Source organism: Lepisosteus platostomus, chromosome 4, assembly GCF_059453375.1.
Source record: "Lepisosteus platostomus isolate fLepPlt1 chromosome 4, fLepPlt1.hap1, whole genome shotgun sequence".
Taxonomy (NCBI): Eukaryota; Metazoa; Chordata; class Actinopteri; order Semionotiformes; family Lepisosteidae; genus Lepisosteus; species Lepisosteus platostomus.
In genome coordinates, this window is record NC_142614.1 from 24,217,030 (window position 1) to 24,243,273 (window position 26,244).

General features: G+C 36.5%; 1 protein-coding gene across 4 annotated transcripts; it reads right to left on the minus strand.

Moving 5' to 3' along the window:
• Positions 1-1,562: 1,562 nt before the first annotated feature.
• Positions 1,563-25,722, minus strand: ark2n (arkadia (rnf111) N-terminal like PKA signaling regulator 2n). Of its 4 annotated transcripts, none has more exons than XM_088629127.1 (5): positions 25,526-25,722; positions 22,962-23,833; positions 7,628-7,723; positions 5,431-5,557; positions 1,563-4,223 (listed from the first exon to the last, which is right to left on the minus strand). In XM_088629127.1, the coding sequence occupies exons 2-5, from the start codon at positions 23,737-23,739 to the stop codon at positions 4,034-4,036; spliced, it is 1,191 nt and encodes a 396-aa protein (XP_088485253.1). In that variant the 5' UTR covers positions 23,740-23,833; positions 25,526-25,722; the 3' UTR covers positions 1,563-4,033. The 4 variants fall into 4 exon arrangements, with proteins under 4 accessions (XP_088485253.1, XP_088485251.1, XP_088485254.1 ...); XM_088629125.1 differs by having other exon boundaries at positions 7,628-7,807; XM_088629128.1 differs by lacking the exon at positions 7,628-7,723 and having other exon boundaries at positions 25,526-25,721.
• Positions 25,723-26,244: the final 522 nt, after the last annotated feature.

A 26,244-nucleotide genomic window follows, 5' to 3' on the forward strand; every position in this document is an offset into this window, starting at 1 on the left:
CACTTAACATTTTTTAATCTTTTCTGGAATATTTGGAGACTGATACTGGATGTATCACACCAGTTAAGAAAAGTGAAATCAGGAGTGCAAGTTGAGAAAAAAAGAAAATAGCAATACTATATTACTGATAGTAATACTATGCATATGGACAACAGCATGCATAAGCTCACAATTCGTGTAATACCCTGCATATTGCTCTTTTGCATAATTTAACAAAGACAACTTTTAATTGTATGCCATTTTCATTGATGTCTTTACAAACTTTGTATCCATTTTATTGATTTTGAACCATTACACAAATTATATCTAGATACCTGGAAATCTTTCTGCCCAGTACAATAATATTAGAACACTTCCAATGTATAACATACATGTTGTGACGGTCTCCCAATGACGTGACCTTGTCTGCTCCTCAGATGAGCTCACAGCAGAGGGTCTTTATATGGATGTAGGTCACTGAAAGAAGTGTAGGTTCTGCCTTCTTTTCAGGTACTGACTGGGGATGCTGTTGACAAACATCCAATCAAATGTCTCTCCTGTCTTGGAGACAATGAGTCATATATGTTCCTTTATTTTTTTTGCATGATTTCTGTTCCTTTTCTTGCTGGGTCTTGTCAATTTCTGTCATGTATTTCTTAAGAGAATGTTGCTTCGTGTGCAAAGAGACTAGTAACTTGAGGAATATTTGTGAACTGTCCACTGTGACACCAAAGTAACAGAAAGGAGATTTTAATTTGACTAATTTTAGTGGGGATCAAAATGCAGTGACTACACTTGTTGAAGCAAGGCATTTTTGCCTTTCCTGTGATGTCTTGGAAAAGCTGATGAAATGATGGCTCTTATGATTACACTTGTGACAGACCTACGGGCTGAGGTACACCCTTTAAGTTAGAAAAAATTGAAACAATTGTTTTGACTTCAAACTGATTTTACTTGTCTGCAATCTAAACACTTAAATATGACAGTGAACATACAGTATTCCCACTCATGTTTCTCCCATTTTAATACTGCATCTCACTCCAAGAGAAACACATTGTTAATCTGTAAACAAACATTTTTCAAACATACATTCCATAGGCTTCTAATATCCAACATAAGATTATAAGTGCTTATCATACTGACTGGGAACAGGAACACTCCCAATAATTAGATGCTGAACCTCATTAAAATCAATCTGATTTTGACCTTCCAGGGCACCTTTGATGAGAAAAATTTGGAAACATCTGCTAATCATTGATATAGGGTAGAGGTGTTATGACTCTGCAATGAGTACACCTTAATTCTGTAGTGTTTGTATGGAAAACTTGAGGAATACAGGAATAAGTAAACTAGGTAGACTGTAGTTTGCCTTTAAACCTCTGCAGATCTTAAGACGTGGACCAGTTCAAATATTTTAGAGAGAAGAGTGCTATTGGAAGTTCATCACAAAATGCATAAAATTTGTGGCTTTTGTTTCTAAAATACTACAAGGAAACAAAGTAAAGCCTAGAACTGAAACATGAAGTGTAATACGCAAACTAAGAAAGAATGCTTTTAAAGTAATTAAAACAGACCACACATACTTCGTCTTTAAATAATACACTCTATTTATTTTTTTTCTTAAAATAGTTTACTTTTATACTACAGACTTAAAATTTCAAGGAAGTCAGGGACTTGCACAGGCAAGAAAAAAACACTCAGTTTTAGTTAATTAAATACTGAAAGTAAAAATAAGCAAGGATTTCATGAAATGAGCATTAGGAAAACCAATGTATTAATTATAGGTAAGAAAGTAAATTGTAACTGTATACACTGTATGTGCACCATGCTGCATCTAAAACATCTGTTTTCCCTATAATTTCTTACAATTTATTCATACTATCATATCTGAAGAGCACACCATACAAACAATAGGGAAAGTTATTACCCAGCTTAGTCTCTCGCTCTCCTTCCATCAATTAACCTCAGTGCTGGGGGGTCCTTTCACATTTAGATCAGGATTAACATTTTTACAGTAATTTCAGCAAGATCAAAGACAGTGACAAGCATTTGCTAAGTGGCACTTCCCTGACCATCCTTGAACAAGTCTGGTGCATCCGGAAGTGGTTCCAAATTGCAGGTATTGTATTCAGATCAGACGGGTATTGTAGTCTTTCCATGCATGATAAAATGTCTACGTAGCTATTAACATAACAATAACTGCTAGCTGCTTCCAGTGGTTAAACTTGACCCAATAAAAAAAACTGTAGATGTTACCTCAACTTTTGAGTTTACATCACTGTAAGATTATGAAGAACAAAATGTTAATGATGCTGTTCCCTGTATTTAAAACCTTATTGGAAAAGGGTGGTTTTCACATTCAAGATAGTATAACCCCTGCTAAGAACACATCTCAGTCCAAGGCAGAGTATGAAAACAGCTAGGTCAAAAGACCAGCATATTTTTAAATAGAGCAGTCCTAATCTCAAAACTTTAACTTAATTTTATTTTTCATAAATTAATATTTGGTATTCAAGGACACACTTATGGAAAAAAAACAATGAAAAGGTTATAGAATATTAGTCTCTGAATTTTAAAGCATAGCTGGTAGGAGCTGGAAATATTACTTTGGTAAACGTTTAACTTTTACTACAGAGGGCTAATGAATTCCCTTTATGCAACCAAAAATGTGGATATTTAAACACTCGTCTGTCTATACGGTTCAAAGTTTTTAATCCATATATTTTAGGCATGACAAAAGAGTAATGTTATCTGAACAAAAGACAGTATACAATAGTATTGAAGTCAAATCAGTATACTTGATTCAAAAATAAACTTGTTACACTACAATTAGGATAGAAGAACTTATTTTCCTTTAAAATGTTCTGTATAAATGGGTGTAAAAATAGAGAAAACTCTTAAGCAGAGTACTGAATGATGTAGACGCCAAATGCCACAAGAACAATGCACTCTACTTATTTTGAAGCCCCACATTAATATTTTCCTGATTCATCTTTGTTGATATTACACGCAAGAAAAGCTCATTCATTATTAAATGTTTTCTAAAGGAAAAAAAGTCAAACTTTAACAACAGAATACACATGATTCTGAAACAATAAATAGTGCACAATCTGAGGCAGTCAGGCCATGACACTAAGTAAACTTTAGATGGATAGGGTTGATGGAATTTACAGCATCTTCTCTCTTGTTAAGAGGTCTTTCAGGGAAGTATAAGAAAGATCTCCCTCTTACTGTTAAAGCCGACATTTTAAAGACAACTTGTTTCCAATCAGCTATACTTACAGTAAGTTCAAAGTTCAACAAGCATGTTAGGATGTTCATACATTCAATGATTCAGAGACATCAGTTTTATGTTTTACCAAAGAAACCACCAGGAAAAGGAAACCTATTCAGTGACATGTTGAGCAAGTTCATCTATAAAAAAACAATTAAATGTTTTTCAGCTAAAGGCAAGCTTTATCAAATCTGGTGTTGTAATATAGGACTAATATACTATGTGCTGCTCATTCTTAGATCATTTCTGCATGACAATGTAAAGACTGACAGCTGCCGATCAACCTATAATAAATTAAAACAAGACATGTTAAAGGCTACTATGAATTTTAATGTTTGTCTTTCAAGAACTGACTGCAATTTGCACGTTATGGAAGAAATATTCTGCCTGAGAATCGGCCACAAGCTATTAGTGTAAGAACTTCTAAAATACTCCAACATGATTGTCAACTTGGATGTGAGACAGAATTAAATCTCACAGGTTGGGGGAAAGATGTCTTCTAAACAGGTTACCGAGCTCATTAGAAGCCCTGCTGTCTTTAAAATGCAGCTATTTTAATATTTCTCTCTTTTTAGCTAGCTTAACAAACAGTGCCTACTTAAAAACATACCTCTAAGTCAGTGAGGTAAAAAAATTAATATTGCTATATTTAGGTTAAAAATAAACTGCACTCAAAAAAGGAAGTGTCCACAAGTAATCCATAACACCAGGGAAGAACTTCTGAAGGTGAAGCTAAGATTTCTCTTGTGCACCTCAGAAGACTGATCAGTGCATTGGTTCTCACAGTAAGTATTTGCGTCTAGCATCCTCATCCAGAGTAAGGTCAACCACTTCTGGTGGGGACGCCCAGTTGGGTTGGGGTGAAACAGCTGTCCAGAGGTGAGATTGCCTAGTGCTGTTGTACTGTGTAACTGGCCCGTGCTTCCATGATGAAATGCTCTGAATCACACCTCCCCTGGGATGGATGCATCTAAAACAACCAAAAGATTAAAAAATAATAAAAAACACCACTTGACATTATTTTAATCTCAAATGATTCTTGTTGACCACAAAGTATTACCAATAATACACTGGCGAAATACTAGTGCTGAGTCACAAGTCAGAGACATTATTTTAGTGATTTGGTAGAACACTAGAGGTTTATTGCAAAAATATTACTCAATAGCTTTAGAAATACTGTAAATCTGCTTTAGATTTTTTGGGAATTATGATTATACAGTAATTAAACAGTCTGAGGCATAACTGCAACTTCATGTGTAAAAAAGTTCTGTATATGTTGGTATAAAATGTACTGCATGCTGGTATAAATGTCCATTGTAAGGATTCTTATAAAAATCTAAAACAAAAATACATTGTTCATGCTAATAAATATTTATGTAGTTGTAATAAAATAGTGTTTTGAAAGTGTCTTCAGTGTAAAGCCTAAAACTTATTAACTAGATTGAGGACTCTTGTTTTTTACAATTTTATAAGTGTATCTATACAATGTGTGCATATTAGAATTTAAAGAGACATTCAAAATCAATAATCAAGTCTTCACCACTGGATTTGTGTAATAATGTGAACAGATATCCCTACATTTGAAATGTTCTTAAAAAACTATGCAAGGTTTTTAGTGCAAACTGTGGGATTACATAAATATGTACAGAAGGCTGCATCAAATTACCACAAATGGCTTAAAACTGAAAACCCTGATAATAGTTTCAACTTAAACCTCTCCCGATTTAGGGGGTGTCTGATATGTAAAGCATTTAAATAAAAATAGAATTAAAAAGTAAAAATAAATTCACTTAACACAAATGTTCCACAGACAAACCACACTACATGCACATGAATATCGGTAGTCTCTTTTCTTCATGGGACATGCAAATTGCTTATGTTATTAGAGCTTTGCCACTTGTACAGGCAAGCCTGTAACCCAACAGAAGAAACAGACAAAATTCCAATAAATAATTTGTTTTCATTCACATAATTAATATAAATACCTGACCATTTGGAATGCTGACAGTTTTACTTTCTGGAAAGGAAAATGTTCAACACGGTAATGAAGAACAACTTAGGTTAGCACTAATTGCACCATATTTCTATAAGCCTCCAACAAAGTGCATTTTCTTCCCATTGGTTTTGTTCTGACTGGTGGTGAATGAACTCTCTCTGAAAAAATATATGACAAGTACCTTGAATTTTCTTGCACACCCACAATTTCTACTTCACTGTCTGAAGAAGCAATATTGATTTCTTCTTTGATCTGAAGTGGACCACAGGTCTGTTGATCGCCAGTTGCAAGTTCAGCTTCTATGTGACCTGCAACAGAGGGGAAAAAAACAAATCTTCAAATAACACATATCAATTAAAGTCAAACAGTAAAAAAGTGTTTTCAAAGAGATCTCGGCAGTGAAGAAACTTTATAAACGCAAAGTAAAAATTGATTTTTACTTAATAAGTATAAGTCTATTTGGACTGAGAAGCTTAATTTATAGGTGAACCATTTCTTCTTGCAGAACCACCAGATGTATTTCAAATACAGTACAGAGCAATAAAAAATACATTTTGACAAGATATAAGAGGAAGGTTAATTCTTAAATCTTCTACTTTAATACATGATTATTTTTCAACATGGCTTCATTTTTTACATGTTCACTGATGTTTGTGCTCTGATGATCCCACATCCTTAAGATGTAATTGATAAAGATTGCAATGAAAATAGTCCAGATCTAATTATCTTAGTCATTAACTTTTTTCAAGGTACATGGTAACAAAATATCTCACGCAAATCAAACTTTCTATTTTCTCCAAAAATATTACAATGACAGTCATTTTTTTATTTTGAAAAGTATACAAACTGTATAAGCAAGCTTTAAAAAAACAACTTAGTAGTTTGTAACTATACTGAGAATAAAATTGTTCCAAGGTTGTCAATGTGTTTTGTTTTAAAAAATAGTCTTTAGAATACAAACTACCATAAATCAGTATTTCAAATAAAACTAAGTTATTGGTATATTATTGTTTTTGTCAGCTACAAACAGAAGCATCTAAACCTCTATTTGACTACTGAAATGTAAAAGCAGTAAATATCACAGTTAGCTTAGGCCATCATAGGGCCAATTCATACATTTAGATCAATCAAAACATTTTATGAAAAAGTAACCATGTACAGCCAATGTGTCTATAGGTTTTCACTCCATCTGGCCTCTTAACCTAAATTAGCTAATTATTGGCTTATTTAGACCAAATTAAAAACATCTCCCAGCTCTTGAGGTGCTGATGTTTTAAAGATAACTGGGAAACCTGCAGACACAACGGCCTTCCAGGACCAGGACTGGAGTCCTTGATTTAAAGTTAACAGTCCAGTAGCACCGGCAATATTTTAGCAGGAAAAACAATCATTCCTACTGTATACAGAACAAACAGTTACATAACATATATAAATCTGAATAACACTTTACATAAGATCACCTCTACAAGGTTAATTCTTAGAACCGACAAAACCAGAATATTGTAAAAAAAATCTCAACATTCTGAATGCATTACAACTAGTCACAACACACCTCTGTCCTTTCGTCCCAGTGAAACACATTAATTTGTGTGGAATGTTACACATGAAGTGACAGAAACCATTTTGCTCAAAATCCTGCTATTGCCTTTGTATACTATGAATTAGACTAAATGTTGTGAATTTTACCAGAACATGTTTTTTTTTATAAATGGGGGACACTGACATGTATTTTAAGATAAAATGAAGTATATAAATTACCCTAAAGCCAAATACATTTTATTTTTGTTTTTATTAAGTTAGTACTGTTGAGACCATAATCTAAACTGAAATGTTTAGTTTCATAATTAGCAAAGCAAGAATTTGAGGAGCAGTAGTTCTGTGTCACACTGAAAAGGTTTGACTAGAAGTTTCTTGTCAAGCCAGCAAGACTGGATTGTGTAGGAGTAATGCACTCCTCCTGCTGGATGTCTTCCAACAGGCTTGATGTCAGAGAGATTCACACTCAGTGTGTGGGAAGGCAATCAGAGCCTGAAGCCTCAAATGAACCAATTTAAAGTAATTTTAAAGGAATAAAGATAAATACTTCACTTCTTATTATAAAAACATTTTAAATAAACATTTCCAAGTACAAAAAATATAGCAAAGCAACTGTCTTACTTTACAGAGAGGTTATATGGTAGAAATAATACACTGAGGGGATTCTGTTACTATTGCGGACAGAACCTAAGTCTTCAGAGACTGTGACCTATATGAACTGAAATTGCCCATTCTTGCCAACTGAAAACACATTTCCTTTTGAATAAACCAGAAAAGATAGTTTAAGCCATAACATTCAGTAGTAGCACAGTGTTACTTAATATACAGTTTTCACAACTAACCTGTTATGGAACTTGACCCAAGATGCCCTTTTTTTCCCCAAGAATTTGCTCCCATATCCTGGGGTCTGAAAGTTTTTAGTTCCTGAGCTACAGCAGCTGCAAGAAGATTGTCCACACTTAATACTTCGGGATCAGAATTAGTGTCAGAAATGTCATAGTGTGCTATAACAGGAGGCCCATCTGTAAGAACACAACAAAAAATACTAATGTTACTTAACCTGAACCTGTAATTACCTTATGTTGATTTTAATAAATGTACTTCAAAATTTGAAATCTAAAAAACAAAATTAAAGGTGTAATAAAGTACAGCACCATTTTGACAAAAGATCCCAGTATTACTCCATGTTTTATCACTTTGAATGATACCCATTTTCTTGCAATATATGTAATTAAAATAATACATTTTACTTTAGCCAAGCAGATCACTGTAATCATCTACTTCAGACTTGACTCGGATTCTGAAAAACACCCAGGCCCAACTTTCAGAAGTAGTAAGATGATAATTTAACTCCCATTCTATTAATATTGTACGTCAAAGTTCAGGTTATCATTCGGTCTTAAAACACGTTAAACCAATTCTATTTCATAAAGGATTTATAGGTATTAAATATAAGACACATTATTGTTTTTTAAATATGTACAGTGCCTTAGAAAAGTATTCATTGCCACTGAGTGCTTTGTTGCTTTAAAGCTTGTAGTCATGACATTCTGAAGTAGCAATTAGTGTTATATAGACAACCCACAGTTTGTCACACATTCAATGCAAAAACAACAAAAAGAGAGGTCAATTAATAATATGAAAGAAAAATGGAAAAGTCTTGAATTGCATAAGTATTTAAACTTTTCTGTTTAAAACCTAAATTAATACAGGTGCCTTAACAAGCCAACTGATCTGGCGGCCTCTTTCTGTGTGCAACAGAATAAAAAACGATTTCAGAATAAAAACGTCTTATCTTGTCTTATGGCGGTTCCATAGTCAGGTAGTAAATTTCAAACAGACTTTCAAAAGCACCTCAAACGGTGTTACTGAAAAGAACATATTAGGAGAAGGATACAAAAAATGTATTTTTTAAAATCTCTATGAGCGCAGTCATGAAGAAAAGAGAAAGGAGCACTGTATCACTCAGACACTACCTAGATCAGGATGTCTCTCCAACCTGAGCAGCCAGGCAAGGCGGAAACCTATTAGCAATGCCACTGTGAGGCTACTGAAAGCTTCGAATGAGCTACTGTACATATTTCAGTGGCTGAGATTGGAGAACATGTGCTTTGGACAACATTATCCCAGTCATTCCACAGAGCTGGCTACACAACCCAGTGGAAAACCCATCTAATAGCCTGCATAGGGTTTGCAAGGAATTTACCTGAGTGATCCTGCAAAAATGGGGCAAAAGGTGTTGTGGTCAGATGAAACCAAATCAGAACTTTCTGGTCTAAATGCCCAGCATTACAGACCCAACTGACTATAAACATCTCCCAGTCAACTGAATACTTTAGCAAGGCAATGTATCTAAGATGTATGCAAACAATCACAGGCAAAATCTGTTCAATCATAATAGCATTCTACAAACTGCAACAATTAAGCCACTGCAGTAGCCAAAAAGTGTTGGCTAGGTCTTAAATTTAATCCTACTACTATACTCTCAGACTGGAAAAATTTGTTATAAAAATAAGTTATCAAACAACAGCCATTTACTAGATATACTGGGTGTGTAAGAATCACAAAGGTGAAGGCAAGCAAAATAGAAAAACAAGCACGGCATGACTTAAGAAAAATATTCTCAGGCTTTAAATCAAACATCCGGGCAGCAGTTGCTTTTACCTCTTTCCACTTCATGCTTAAAAATCTGCACAAATGTTTTTTTATATAAAAGCAGCAGCTACATATTTAAAAAACTAAGGATATGAAAAGGTTTTTAAAACATACATAAAATGAATTTTTAACATTAGCCAAAGCAGGTACAACCCATGCTCAACAGAAAGTTTTTTCATTTCAGTGCAGAAGATACAATACCACTTGAGAGCAGAGTATAATACTGACTGATCCTCATACCGAGACTAATTCTAGCTCAGAGTGAGAATGAAAAGGGAATCTTTTAAGAATTTAGATGCTTGAAGGTTAATCTGGTTAGTACTAAAGGAAATGGATATATATATACAATTTAGTAAGGATTTTACTAAGTAAATGGTATGATATTCATGCATATATAATTTCTCAATACAAAGCATGCAGATTAATACACTGGTCACCTACCCATTATTAAACTTGTGCTTGGGTATTACTTCAATTCTTCATCAGTAGTAAAAAGCAAGCAAAACCTTGCTCTCTGTAGTTCCACTCTTGTATCTTCTGCACTTTCAAACACCTTTGGTTTACAACTTTAAACTTGCCAATACAAAAATATCTTAACAGTGAAATATTTCCCCAAAGCAAAAGTAACTGGAACAGCTACATCATTATACTTGATAGATGTATACACCTTTCCCCCATCTTTAATACAGGAGGCTTTCAATCTGAAATGTACAACAAAGAAAAGATTTTGCTACTTTTAACATTACGTCACAATGCATAAAACAGGTGGAACAAAAAATGTCCTCAGCAGAGAGCAAGTAGCAAGAACTGAAGGACTCCACTGAAACAGATATTAGAAGCTTTAATATTAAATGCAGACAAAAATTCTTGCACGTTTCTTAAAATTTCTTAAAAAGCTAAGGGAGTTCTGTCAGTGATCCCTCTCTGATGTGCTCTGAGCTTCCAAGGCACCGCAGTTTGCATCTTGACAGATCTGAACCTCAAAAAACTTGAGATTTTATCACTAGAACATATCTATCCCAGTTACAATAATATCAATGTGGAGGTGAGATTTCCCAGAATTATTTAAGAAAATTAACATTAAGATAAAGATAAATTCTATAAGAACATTATAACAGAAACTCTTATCTTTATTAATTCTACAAGCTGAGGGTTCTATTCCCAGGTTAAAGAAAGTCTGTACATACATTTTTCTTTAAGATAATTTCTGCAATTACAAAAATATTATGTCAGCACTCAATGTGTTAAGATTTGTCTTTATTGGTTTTGAGAATGACTTTTTTTACAAGGTGACAAACACTCAAAACAAATTCTGAAAATCTCAAGTTAGTCACATTAAATTTTACAGCTAATATACATGAATGAAGGAAAAATATTTCACAAATAGAAAAAAAATCAAACAGCAGGAGCTAACAAAATAAAAACTTCCCAATTCTGCTGGACAAAAATGGCAACCGTGTTATTATAAAAATACGTCTAAACTTCAAGTCAGTCAAAAGTCAGTCACTGTTTTAACACCTTGAGAAATTAAATGGCACAGTATCAACGGAAGAGATTACCAAACCAAGCAAACAAAAGGCATAGCTTAATTTCATAAACGGCTTTTATAGTACAACGTTCTACATAAACAAGTACTACATAAGCAAAATATCGATACTTTGCAATCAGAAATGCTTGTTTCCAAATGATATAAAAAGGTACTCATTTTCACCCAGTTACACATGAGAACAGTTTGCAACTCAGCAACACAAGCATCTCTAATAAAGCACGGAAATTGATATCATGGATTATTCCTATCCATTGCACAGTATGGCAAAAAATCTCTGGAAGAAAAAGAAGCATCATTTCAGGAAGTCCTGCTGATTTTGCCATCATGGATTTGTGCAAAGGCTGGTAACAGAAAATTCATTACATCAGCAGCAGCTTTAAAAGTTTACAAAAGAACACATTTGATACAATTTTGCTAAAGTTACAGATACAAGTAGTTTTAACTTTCTATAGGTATTCAGGGCATGCTTCGGATGTAGCAGGCTTTAATACCCTGTTTTAGTAATCTTTCGCATAATATACTTTGTGAAAATTGTTTGCAATAGCCATGCCTTACTCAGCCTGCATGCCTTAAGATACAGATGTGCATGTATTGCTATGGTTTCAGAAAACTGCATAATTGGCACAGCAAACATGTCAGATATTTAAGTTAAATTGTCCCCCCAAAAAAGAGCATTTTAAAGGCCTGCCCCTTATAAATTGGAGCTAAAAAACTAAACAGTATTTTTTTTTTTACTTTTTTGCATTTGGCAGGTGATCTTTGGTAACTCCACACATACAAAAATGTTCATTGAGACCTATGAAAACTATTTATTTCATATTGGTTAAAGCAAAACTGATATTTTATAATCTACCTTAGCATAATATTTACAGTTGACCACCAGAATAATTCTTATAAATAGCATGCTTACTAGAAAATCTGATCTTAAACTGATGAAAAGTAATACTGTTAATGGAGAAAAATTAATTAGGCTCCATTCTGGTTAATGGTCACCTTTTAAGCAATTCAGTTATTTTTAAGGTCAATTAAGTCTTCCAAAGAGTACATGGCCTTAATGTTTAGTTGTAGTTGCCAGTCAGTTCACAATTAAAACCTCAAACTTACACTCTTCTACTGTACTGTAGCCCAGTACATTACCAGGCTACTAACTGCACAACAATACTGTAAGTCCAAAATAGTGGTAATGCATTCTAAACAGCTCTGGATTTTCCTTTTTACATACTACAGATTCATTGCAATAGGCCCTTGAATTTTACAATGTTCACTACTGTACTTTATGTGCAAAGCACTTAAAACTGAAATTTAAAAAAATCAGCATCTACCTTACAAACAATAAGTATGCCTAATCAAAGATATACATAGTAACAAATGATTCCAAAATGATTCCAAAAGCTGCAATCTATATTAAAAAAATAGGGTAGGTTATAACATTTACATTCTATTATACTATATTATCACAGCCCACAAAAGTTTTCAGAATTTAAAAAGTAAAATGTAACAGAATTTAAAAGAAAAAAATCTATTTCTAATTTAAAGGAAAAGTCATAACTATGTTCAACTACCCTATGTTCTATATTTGAATGGAAAACAATCCAATACATATACACAGCATTTGTGTAACAACCAAATGCATGCTTTATCAAGTACATGGTTCTGTTAACTTCGAAATAATCAAAACGAATGACCAACTTAAAAATCCAGCCTTGAAAATGTATATGAAATTGACTTAAAGTACTTTCATTGTAAATAACAAGGAATTTGAGTTCAAGGCTAAATATGCTAAAAGGCTAATGGTGGTTCTTTTGTTTTTTTCAGATATGATTTAACAAGAAGGTAAGGTGTTCTAAGTTTATAATTCATTGTACCTCACATTTTAAAAGGAGTGCACTGCCAAACATATCAGATGGTTTAAACTTGGAAAGAGAGAATTACATGTCAAGAAAGTGCTCTGCCTATAACCGACTACAGATAAGAATTTGTAGGTAAAATGCAGTTCAGAAGATGTTTTAATAGAACATCTAAACTTGCAATAACTATTTATGAAACCAGTTGGAAGACCATTACAGCTTTGGGCACATACTTGGTGCAAATTTTACTGCAATTTAGCTACCTCTTGTTAATTAAGTGTAATGAAAATTGTCTTCTAATAAACACCTGACTGCTACCTTCATCTTCAGTAGTTGACAGATGCTTTGAAATTACGTTTTTGTGACACTGTGGTAATACAGTTTGATATATGACAGTTTTGCATTGGACTGCTTTATTCATCATTTGAATGTTGTCTAAGAGGGGGTGTTCAGAAATGTGGACTTTTAATATATTAAAGCAAACAATTTAGTCACTGAATGTCAAATTATAGGTGTAATTACTACCTCCTCCCTAAGAGGGCAATGTTTTGCCAGTCAATACTGGCTTTGGGTGAGGAAACGTACTAACTTTCGGTGCCATTCACTATTATTATGATTTTTTCACCTTTTTTTAATTTCCACAGCCTTGTTGGCCTACTTTGAAAAGTATTGTCCTACACAGCATTATTTAGAATTTGACATCAATACATTTTCTAATGAGTGAGACAGCAATCACTGCTGCTGCTTAGTGTGATGATTAGTGCCAACCAATCATGTTGCATTCAATATGCACTGAATGCATCCTTATATACAGTAAAAATGTTGATAATTTACAGATGTCCCTCATCATTATTCACAGGAAAAACTAAATGTTACAACATTATACGCTGTGCATCATATTAGATGTTCAACATAAGATCAAAGACCAAGTTTTGGTACGATGAAATAATATCTAGAATTACCAGTGTAATCAACATAATTGTAAAAAATGAGAGGTTTCACAGTGATTTAGTAGTCGGTATGAATTCTACAGAACCGCATATTTCTGAAAACCTGAGTCGCTACATCACATTATGAGTGCTTTCTAACCTCTTAACCAAATGCAGTAGAAAGTATTTGATCTTTTCCCAATACATTTTTTGAACTATTTCTGGTTGAAATAATTTCCTGCCTTTAAAGCACAAAATCACAAATTATCAGGACCCACTTCTTGTGTAAAATTTGAATGGCAATTTAACATAAGCTGGAGAGAGCTTGATTAATAGTCTAAATTAAAAAAATTAGAAAAAATGTCTTTAAAGGCTTGAGTGAACCAAGTCTTCAGCAGCAGGGTTTCCATTTTCAGAAATACTCTCAGGAGGGTTGTTGTTAAAGGGGATCTGGATAGGTTCCGTGTTGACATTTTGATGACTCATTATGTATGGGCTATAGGACTCTTGCATGTGCAAATGGCTGTCAGGCATTTGCATAAAAACACTGGACTGAGTGGTTGGAGGCACTCTTTGCCCGATCATTTGAATTTTGGGCTCGCCAGGTTCATCCTGCTGCTTAGCCTCTTCATCTGTGTCTAGTCGAGTGAGTTTTTCCATCCACATGCGAAACCTCTCCTCTGTCTGCCGCTGCATTACGGCAAAGCGGTTCATTGCTTCTTCCAGGACGTTGCCAATGCAGTTCCGGTCCCATGACGTCCCACTGTCCAGCAGTCCCTGAATTTGACTGGTCACTCCTGACGACCCCTCAGCACGACTGAAGCCAGCTTTAAAGACATTGAGGCCATTCGATAAGAATCATTCAAATAGTTTTTTAAAAAGCAGTTCATATGCTTTTGTGGGCATCTTGTCTTGGTGTTACATGCTGATGAACAAAACACAAAATCATGCAGTGATCTTGCAAAATGTCCAACCCTCTTATCTAATTAAACTAATTTATCATCTATGGCAAGGCTGTCAAATGCAATACCTGGAGAGCCAAGTATATTCTGGTTTTTGTTATACCCGAGCTCTCAGTTACATAGTGGGTCTAAATATTTTATTAACTGCATAATTATAATTTATCAAACCTGGTTCCCAAGAGTTTTACAGGTAACTATACTTTTAATTAAGTGAATGTTTGATTAAAAGTCCTAAATTGCAATAGACCTTTAAATAATCTATATATGTTTAAGAAAATAGATTCCTTATTTCACAACTTGGGTTGGACCAAAAACCAGAAGACACTGGACTCTCCAAGAACTGAGTCCAACACTTCATCTACAGTGTTTCACAAAGTTTTACTTCATGTGCAATAAGGAAGTTAAACGTAAAAAATGGAAATGCTGTGTAAATACATTGTTCAGTACACTTATTTGACTAATTAAGGTAAATGGGACAAAACAACTACTTTCTCCCATCAGGAATTATGTAGTAATACTGAAAATTATTAAGTGAAAAAAAAAAGCATTTGCCTTGGCAACCAAAGAACAAAATTCTCAAGTAAGGAAATGGAACAATTTGTTAACACTTCTGTACAACCTCAAGGTGGTCTTAAACTATACTTCATTTCAAACAAATTTTTACATTAAGAGAAATCCTACTACAAAAAGAGCAGTCTTAAACTGTGAATATCTGCAGACTGTTATGAAATGCAGCAAACCAATTTGATCTCTTTGGTAAAGAATTTAACACTTAATCTGGAAATATTACCTGGAATTATGCAAATAACTACGTACTTAAGTGGATACCCACATGTTCCAAGCTAGACTACCAGTTCAACTGACAAAGCCACACACAAAAAAAAGACTTGCATGAAAGAGAACCCCCCAAAATGTTTTTTGAATAAGCTATTTGTAAAGCAGGCATGTATTGTGAAAGCTGACTGTATAGCCTTGTTAAAATAGCTGAATGTAAAAAAAGATCATTCATATATGATTAAACTAGGACACTGATGATAATAATAATAATATTCTCCTGCTTTTGTATGTTTTAAATTTCATATCCTGCAACAGATCAACATTTAAAAAAAGCTAACAGGAAAAAAAGATCAGAACATGCAGTCTTCAATCCAAATCTTAACATCACCCTTGCTCATTTTCATTAGGTCAAGACTGGAAATGGAAGCCGGCTGATCTTTTAACCAGTGTGATTAAAGTTTAGTGAATGGAATACTGATATTCCATGGCAGACAGCATCTGCTGACTGATGGGCAGAAGGTCTCCTTAAATTTGGAACCTTCATGTTCTTAGAATGGGCAGTACATTGAAGCAGTGGTTAGCATTACCGCTGGAGCCCTGCCGGTAGAATTCCTATATTTCCTAGTGTTTCTTTACAGTAACCAAATCCCCTATGTGTACTACTTTATATTGTAAAACTATAGTCTATTAGTATACAACAGGCATATAAAAATCCAAACTTCAAGATATTAGTCAAAATATTGAAAAATATGTCACAAAGATTATTCCTTTCAAAACAAAAAGGCCTCTGCTTATACTCAATATCAGATCACAATTCCTTACACCCCGACACGATGGAGTGTAAGAAAACTGTAAGAAAAAGAAAATGCCCATCTATCTTCAGAAAGATGCTAATCTCTGATGATCACTGCCAGGCTCAGAGCCTCTCAGAAGAGAGGCAAACCCTCTGCAGCGCACACAAGAGGTGGGAAGAAATAGTAGCACATAAAGGAAACCCACACAAATACTGGGGGGGGGGGCATGCAAACTCCACACAGAAGGAGTTCCAGACAAGAAACAAACCCAGGATGCAAAAGTTGCGAGGCAGCTGTGCCAACTGCCATGCCACCACGCAGCTCACAATGGAACAGTTCAAACCATGAGTGTTACTGTGACACAAAGCTTTTCTGGAAAGCACAATACACCTGATTACTAGATGAAACTTGGGGGGAGAAACAATGAGAATAGGTATATGACAGGATATTTACTAAAATCGCGCAGAATAGCACAAAAATCCACACTACTCCATATTCCACCCTCTATCAAAAAAATCAAAAACATTTTTCACAATTATAAACTACATCTGACATTATGAAATGTTTCATACATTTAAAGACACACAGAAGGTACAATACAAGAAGAAACTATATATATAAAAAACATGTCCATTACATTTACATAATCATCCATTCTCAACCTCATTTATAAAAAAATGCTGGAAATCTCCCATGCTGACTGGTGACTTAATTGATCACCTCACACGTTAGAACTTAACTTATTTCAGCCAGTCCTGACCTATCTGATTATTTTCAATCAAAAGGGTACTGTTTCCAGCAACTTTAGCATACATAACTTTATGTAACCAGCTCCTTACTTTACTAATCGATCAACTAATGATGAACAAACAGTGGGAATTTGATACATCCACAATGAGCATTATTCCTTCTGTAGAGGGGACATTTTTCTCACAACATACTTGAATAACTGTAGTTCTGAAACTCAGAAATGGGTACAAGGTTGACACCAATTACAAATCCCATTTGTACTTTTTAGAGCAAAAGGAAAATTACCAATATGGCCCAAATATAAAACTGAAATTAGCCTGTGATTAAGAACTCAGCTGGAGGAAAAAGCAGAAGGCACAATGTTCCTCTAGGACACTCCCCAAGATCAAAGGAATACCCAATGTGACAGGCAGAAAGAATGAAATCAGTTCAGCTTTGAATAGAGAAGACAAGACCTGACACTAGTATGCAAAATCCTCAAAGGCACCGATAAAGTCAAACCAATGGACTTCTTCAGAATCAGCAGTGAAACATGAACCAGACGGCGCAAGTGGAAACTAAGGGCCAGTGCACTGAAAAGTGAGACCAGGAAGCATTAGTCTTGCCAATGATCAGAACAGATCAACAATGTTACTAACTTGTTTGAAATCTTTACAGATTTAATACTAATCGAATGACCAACATTAAGTTTAATACGATGTTTGATGAGTACAAGTACTAAACACCGATTTCCATATCGGGAAATTTCATATGCTGAATTTGATGAAATCACATCTTTCAAGTTAAAGGAAATAATAATGCCCATTCTCTTCTTAAAGTGCTTTGCCATGGTGAATAAGAAGCTGTATGACCAACCTACATTCATAGCTAGTAGTGGGGAAAACGTTAAGACATTTTAAATTCCAATTTGGCAGATAGCATCCTCATAAATCAGTGTATTGGGAAATGATGAATCACAAAATATGTTTAAAATTCACCACAAGATGTGGTGTTTAGCATCTTAAGAAACAGCACATAAGGCAGCACTCGTCACATCATCTATAAGCCCTCAACACAAACACCTCAGGTTTACTAAAGAAGTAGGGATCTGAGTAAGGTCAAAAGTGGGTGAATGAATTTCAGTTTGATGACAATTGGGGACGAGAACCCAACATCTATGGAAGGAGCCGGGTCCTGTATTCAAAAGCTACCCAACTATGGCTAATCTGTTTGAACACTACACAGAGGTTCCTTTGTCGCAATCCCACTGATAAGGACCCACTTACACAGCAGAAGATGTATGATAACCATTACAAGAAACTAACACGTTTAGCAAATAATTAGCTGTGCATTCTGGATAAAACTGTAACAAAAGGACATTTTCGTAAGAGCTGTTAAGAGTTTTAAAGATGCAGTCAGCTTTCCCCATGTCAATATTCTTTTTAATAAGAATCATTGAAAAATGCATTGAATTTTTCATGTGGGAGCCTGGTGTTTCAGCGAGTAATCTTGTTTTCACCTATCCCAGGACATTTTGTCTGGGTTAATTTGAGTCCAGGAATTGTCTATCAGATGCATTCTTTTGTGTGATGGGCTGGCATCCCTTCTACAGTCCTTTCTCTGCTTTGCTCCTATATTCTGCAGAGTATGACTCACTGTAAGCAGTTATTCAAAATGTATATTTTGCTTCAATTATACACGCAAGATTTTGCTATGATTTGTTCTAAATATCTAGGCTAGAATGCAGTCTGCAGTTTAAATGTTTTCTTTAAAGTTCTCATGGTAATTATGACTTCCATTTGATATTTCTTAAGGTCATGCTCCTAAATCTGAAATATTGATAGCTGGAAATGGGTTTCGATCTGTAATTAAGACCCTTAATAGGTTTAGAACCAAAATTCCTTAGACCTGATCGCCCTCAAGGTTTAAATGCAACAGACCACCAACTACTGAATACACATATACATTTATATGCATTTAATACAGACTTGCGGCTATAATACTTGAGGCAATGTATATGCCGGTTTCCTCAGCCTTTAATTTTCAAGAAATGATCACCTATTATTGAAAATTAGATTTTTGACACCTCACATTCAGACCATTTAGCTGAGATCTTAACGAGTTAAAAAAGGTCATAAATTCATGTGTAGATTTTTTAATTGACTGAACTTCAAGCATCTTAGCATAACAGTAGTTACTAATAATATTATAGTGTTCCAAGCTTCCTGCGGTTTCCTCATGTAGGGAAAAAGTGCTGATGAAGTAGGCATAAATATGATTGACAACATTTATGACCTAGTTCCTATGAACAGGTGCTGACTGTGCTGCCTGAAGAATGAGAGCTAAGTTATTGGCTTATTAATAAAAATATTAAGTGTAGCACCTTACAAGAATCCACTAAAAAAAGGTGGAGACAACTTTGCATTTAAGAAAAATGTGCAACATGCAGAAAAACCTTTGAATTATAAGCTTTTTGCTTATATTTCAACATGTGTAAACTTGTATAGAGCCTTTATGGTTGCTATTGATGCTATGGTTATACCCAAACACATTTTATTAGCTTTTAGTACACAGCAGCTCCTCTTAAGAAAGGGTGTCTGTCCTTTGTTACAAAAAAAAAAGAGACTAACAAAAATGCAAATGAGAATCAATTCAAATACATGTGTTGAATGCTTCTTTTAATAATGCAGCAAATGACTTCAGGAGCTCATTTCTCCTTCCATTACTTCCTTCCATGTTTATAAGCTGGCACACAAATTGTGCAGCTTGGCTCCTGCGTGAAATCCTTAAATCACGGCAGAGACTCCGTCTCAGAGCCTTGCCTCCTTTTCCTGACAGGTCTGTGGAGCTGCACGGCCTTGCTCATCCATGATAAGAGAGGTGAAATAGGTCCTGCAAGCTAGAAACCATGTTTACAGATATAATTACAGGTACTGCAAACTAGCTTTCATTTTCCCTTGGTAAACACAAATGTGTTCAGTTCTGCCATGTTGGGATGACAATACATCTACATTCATAAACTTCAGGTACTTTTGTTATACCCCAACATACCATTCAACAAGAGTTACATGGGCTGTGATGAGACATGGAGGAAGTGCCCACAACACAATCAACTGTGAAACAATCCTGAATCATTTCTGTATTCCTCCTATATATCTTCAGATTATAGCCGTGAGTGTGCTTCATCTTTCATGAGGTACAGTGTTTCAGGAATGACTTATTGCTGGCAAAATTCAATGGACATAGGTTTCTTAACCATTTTGTTTCCACTGAGCGTCAAAATAAACTGGTTTAGGCACGATGTTATAAAAAATACATTTATGGAGTTTGGATATTTAACACCAATTTAATTGATAACTCATGACTACATTTAAGTTACTTCAACTTTTGGCACTAAGCCACCTCAATTAGTGAGAGAGGACTGGCTACAGTTGGTTAAATCCGATCAAGACTGGTAAAAATTACAAAAAAACATAGAAAGGAATAAATGAGACTAAGACACAGCAGGTGGACTTGCCAACAACTCTAGAAGTACTCGTTAGAGACAAAACATTTGTGGTGACCAGCCTTCTAGAAATCAGCCAGTGAGGCTCAGATGTGAAATGCTAATTGTGTAAAAAGAAAAAGACCAAAAGATAAGTTGGTTAATTGTGAATATCTGGGCAGGAGTGTGTAGCGCTTAAGCAGCTACATTTGCAGTGATAAATGGCAATTTCACTACACTGATCAATTACGAGGACCTCAGTTGCTGTCATTCTTGTGGGCTCAATCCGACATGGCACATTCCATATGAACAACATGCATCCTCGTGCTCACACAACCACTTTCATTACGGGTAAGGATGTGCTATTTATGCCAGTAGGCACAGTTGCTTCCCCATTACAATTGTGGGAAGAGCTGGGACAATGCTTTGTCCATCTAAGGCTCGGAGACCTGTGAAAATGCACAAACCAGGTTCCACCCAAAAATGGGACAGAATTCCACAAAACAGCATCAGCAACCTAGTAATAAGTATGTCATCAATACACAGTGTGCACTGCTTTCAAGAGGGACCACACGCTACTGACAGTAACTTTCACAATTTTGCATGTGCTACAGAAAGAAAGCTATTATCCTGATCAACAAACTGATTGGGAAAGTACTTCAGTTCTTAGTAAATTCTCTAGTAATGACCATGGATTAACAGTTATATAATCTATATAATCTTGTTTCAACAATGCTCTTTTTTTTAATTTAATGGCCCAATTTAGATGTGCAAATTGTTACTTTACATCTCAGCATACAAAACTCCTGTGAAAAATGGTGGGCAGACATGATTCTCCAAACATATCGCTGTCAAGCTCTTCCTCCTCCGACATGCTGCAAACTCCAGAGGTAAAATTAACACCGACTGTAAAGTTCCCCAATCATTCAAAAGCTATGAATAAAAAAGAAAATTCAAAGCACTGTCATAATAAACCTATGCATTACAAACAATGATCAAATATTCAGTTCACCAAAAGTAAATCATTTATCTGACTTTGTTTAGTATTTCTCACTCACTTTTTTTCTAGCCCAACTTTGGCTGGACTGCATTTCCTGCTTTATAATTGGATTTTTATTGCTAATAATGAAACCTCAGTGGCTGCCTTCATGCTGTATCTACTTTCAATTACTGAGAAATTAAACTACTTGCAAAGTACAGTTATAGAAATGAAAATGTAAATATTTGAACCTATTTTTATTGGAGTAACAATAAATAAGGGAGATGGAAAATCTTTTCCTCCTTCTACAAAGGGAGGGCTACTATCAATATCTAAGAACACCTGCTTCAGACCACTTCAGCATCGTAACAGATTCAACTGTCAAGTATGATAGTGCAACATTAAGTGCAAGGCATTATTTTTGCAGAGCAAAATATCTTCTCTTCAAAAGTCATCCCAAATTTAACCTTAAGTCTTGGCCTACTATTCTTGCATGTTGTTTTTCTTATTCATAGGCACTTACAACATTTACTACCAAGACCTTAGTATGCTTCTGAAACCATTAACCCATGCTGGTCGTGTCTACAGTAAACATTCACAGGTCAAATGAATGTATTCAGATTTCCATCTGAAAGTCTGATACTCGTACTTTAAATTAAAAAAAAAGTTGTTAGTAGATTAACAAGAGAAAAGATTTTTTTAAAAATATATGCAACCTGGTAATAATACATTAATCTTTCCCTAATTAATTCATTCTAAGAGATGTGAATACCTCAAACTGCGTGAACCTATCTTTGAATGAATTCACGAACACATACATAGATCTTTTCCATTGTTTTTTGCAACAATTAGTTTTTGGCATATAAATGCAGCTGTATCAAAGTAAGCTAACAGCTATACAAAAACACACTCAACTTATACCCCCCCAGAGTTTAGATATACTACATATAGAACGTCATATGTAAAGAAAATCACATTCAAATTCCCTTTTATAAATTGGAAAGGGCTCTAATGGCGAAGTGAGGGAATCTCATTCGCTGCACCCCTAATGCATGTGTATTACATACCCTGGAGAATACTACTACATTAAACCAATTCCAGGAAGACAATAGTTTCTTGTAAATTTTTCCTCACATCTGAATATTGTTTATCTGATGCTAGTTACTAAAATTTGGGGGTTTACACAATATGGGAACACGTAAGCTACACGTTTGCTGTAAATAAACATAATGTGCAGTAGCAAGATATGAGGGGAAACTTATCTCAATGTGAAAACAGCACTCGCTTAGGGCAATTTCTGTTTAACTTCAGGGCCCCAAGAAAAAGATCTATGCAAATTAATGCAAAGACATGACAGGTTTCATACAATTAGCACAGTGTGCTGCTTTGCCATTAAAAAAAGGAAGTGTTCGTGTAAAGGCAGTCCTGAACCAGACAACTGCCACAAAAGCACTTTGACATTGGGAAATACCTGGGATGTCAGCAGTGATTGTCTTGCTGCTCCCCGACACCTCCTCGTCATCGTCCGAGGAGCTGGTGCTGGAGTCACAAGTCAGGTCGCTGTCGCTCGTACTGCTGTCCTGCAGCAGGTTGTACTTTTTCCTGGCGGCTGCTTCCCGCTTCTGCCTCAGTAGGCGCATCCGCTCCTTGTGCTTCTGGCTGCGGTGGCCCTTGACCTTGGCCAGCCGGCCGTTCTGCTTGTCGGCCCCGGTGGCGGCGGCGGCCTGCCAGCGGTTCTTTTTCGCCGCCATGGTGCTGGTGGACATCTCGCTCTCCGACCGCAACCGCCGCGATTTCCGGGCCCCCACGGCCGCTTGGCCGCCCGCCCCCCCGCTCGGGTCCCCTCCCTCGGCGGGGCCCGACGCCCCCGCACCCTCTCCCGCGTTCTCTTCCCCCGAGGAGAGCGTGTCCGAGTCAGCCAGGTGGCCGCTGGAAGAAGGCGAGAGCATGCAGGGGTTGGAGGAGTCGCTCTCGTAGGCGGGGCCCGACATGGGCTTCTCGCTCTCGGTGGAGGCCTGCTGGGACTCGGGAGAGTCCCTGCGGAGCTCCATCAGGAGGCAGGGCATGGAGGACAGCAGGCCGGGGTCTGTCTGGAGGGGGCTGTCGCCTTCCTTCTCCGAGGGGGATGTCTCGGGCTTCAGGGCCTCGTCCTCCGCCACTCCTTGGGCTGCTGCCCTCTCCACAGGGCCCTCTGGCGGCGTCTCGGGATCCACAAGCTCTTCCGGCTTCTCCGTGTCTGCCATCTTCATTTCAATTGAGTACCCAACCCACCAACCACTTCCCTGGTCTCAGAACATACAGCAGTGGGGAATGCTGCGTGAACAGGACTGAACAGGCGTGTACCTGCAATGCACATGAAGATGCAATCATTCACCACTCGCATTGGCAGCCAGTACCTAAACCCAGACGCAAAGCAAACACATTTTTCTGGTTATGAAGACAGTGTGACTTAGTTACTAAATTCCTCAGAACGAAAACACAAAAACTACAAAATACAAATGCAGTATCAGCGATTATCAATGAAAACTGAGGTCTAAAACCAGCAAAATGAATGCAAAACCAATTCTGTAATCATAAACAGTACAGAGAACAGGTGGCCGTGATTTCAATAGAACGTCACGTTCAAAAGAGTTTTAAAATTAAAACTCAATCAAACAAGATACAAAACTGTAAAAACAATACATTAAGCCAGGCTTAAGATCAAAAGAAGTCATTTTGTGGAGCACTGTGAGCCCTTACATGTGCACTGACGCAAACACTACTCGTCCGTATGTTTACATCATAACAGTTCACGTATACACCTACGGTCACACAAAACCAATTTCACTTAAGTGGCAACACGCCCCTTCTGACCTAACCCGATGAAACTAGTCTAACTAGTAAGGTCAGAACAATAAAAATTTGAGGTAATGTTTCGAGCTTACCAAGGTTGAATGTCATTAAATGAGTTAAACGGCAGTATTGAAATAAAAATCACCACGTAATTTTAATATGAACTAGAAATTCACATTTTTAAAAGTAATTCAGCTCCGCAGAATACTAGCGTGACTTTAAAAACCGTAATCAATTTTCTGCAGCTGGCTATGAGTTACAAGTAACTCACCCTTGAAAATGGATCATGATCGTTATTTGGTTAAACAAATTCCTAAGAAATCTCCCTTTGGTGACTTTGTCCCCGGCTATTTTCACCTGCTCTGATTTCACCACTTTTGTACTTATAATAATAGCCTGCTTATCTCTGAAGATCGACCGTGGTCCTGTTGGTTTTCTTACAGATCTTTCTCACCAATAATATCCACATCCTACAATTTACTTTAACTGCTGTCGACACGTTAATTTGGGAAATATTTTCAACTGGGGAAAATCCCAACAGGGTGTTAAATGCAAACTCCCCTAGTTCGACTCGGAAGGTATTTGATCGCATTTATCTGCGCCCCTGGTAACGATTAACGTCAGGTCGATACCGAACTTGCCGTTTTACAAACATGGGTCGGAGGTTTCCTCCGTCAGCTCCTTCGCCTTCACGCAAAGTGTAGACAAGAAACGGCGTTTGCTGCACCCCCGACGTGTCGGTAACGTCTCGTCCGTCAAGATCGCAGAAACCCAGGCCCACCCACAGACCGAACTGAGAGAGGAGAGCGCGTCTCGGAAACTGAACTTCTACCCCGTGTCGGCCGGCCGGCTGAACTGTGTCACAGAAGGAAGGATATCATCTTCCAGTGTTCAGCGCAACCCTTAAAGCCTCTGTCAGTTCAGCAACACAAGCCAGGCGGCCCTGCACCCTGCGCTACTCCCAGACCGCGCAACGGATCATTGTGCACTTCCAACTGAACTTCCATCTAGAAACAGAAATGCGTCGCACACGGCAGAAACCCAAGTTTCACGATATAGTTCACAAGAAAGAGGAAAAGGTACGGAGTCTTAAACACACACCCCTGATTGGGGCTGGGGGAAGTTAAACACCGAGCTGTTCCACTTGTTCGATGGCTTTCCCTCGATTAAAAAAATACAAAATGGAAGAGCGCAAGCACTCACCTGGATATAAAGTGTGATTTCTTTACGTGCCCGACTTCCTTAACATCATATTATATCGCCTATTTTACTGGCTACCTATATACAGAAGATAACAGATTAGAACCTGATTTATTTAAAGCCACTACCTCCCTCCCGTATCTTGTTCTACTTATTTTAAAATGTCACCACCAGCCGTTGTGCAGAGTGAATGCGTCATTTCCGGTTGGGATGGCTATGACGCCTCCTCAATGCGCTTGGTGCCTCAGCTTGCCACACGAATGTGCCCTCTTCCGTAGCGGAGGGGTAAATCCAAATTATTTCGCAACGTCCCGATTTAACCAGTGTATTTGTGCCATATAAAAATTCGTTCGCTCTTACTGAATTATTTTTTAGAATCTGCGAGTGTTATTTGACTACACTCTAATTATTAATGTTCAGAAAAATAAATGTGTAATTATGTAATGTGTACCCACAAAACTTTAACCACTAACCTGGTTGGTCCTGGAGGGGCAGCATTATTTGAGTCTTTAAAGAAGCAGCAACTGAAGAACTGGGAGCAGGCGCTAAACTGTCCCACTAAAGTCAAGAATGTGAGAACCTGAGATGATTTAGGTCCCTCAGGGCACAGCTGAATTGAAAACCTGCAGACATAACCTACCCCTTAGGACTGGGACTGGGGAATCCTGCATTACATAAACATATAGTACAGGAAAAAGGACAACCTGAGTCATGGACAGCCA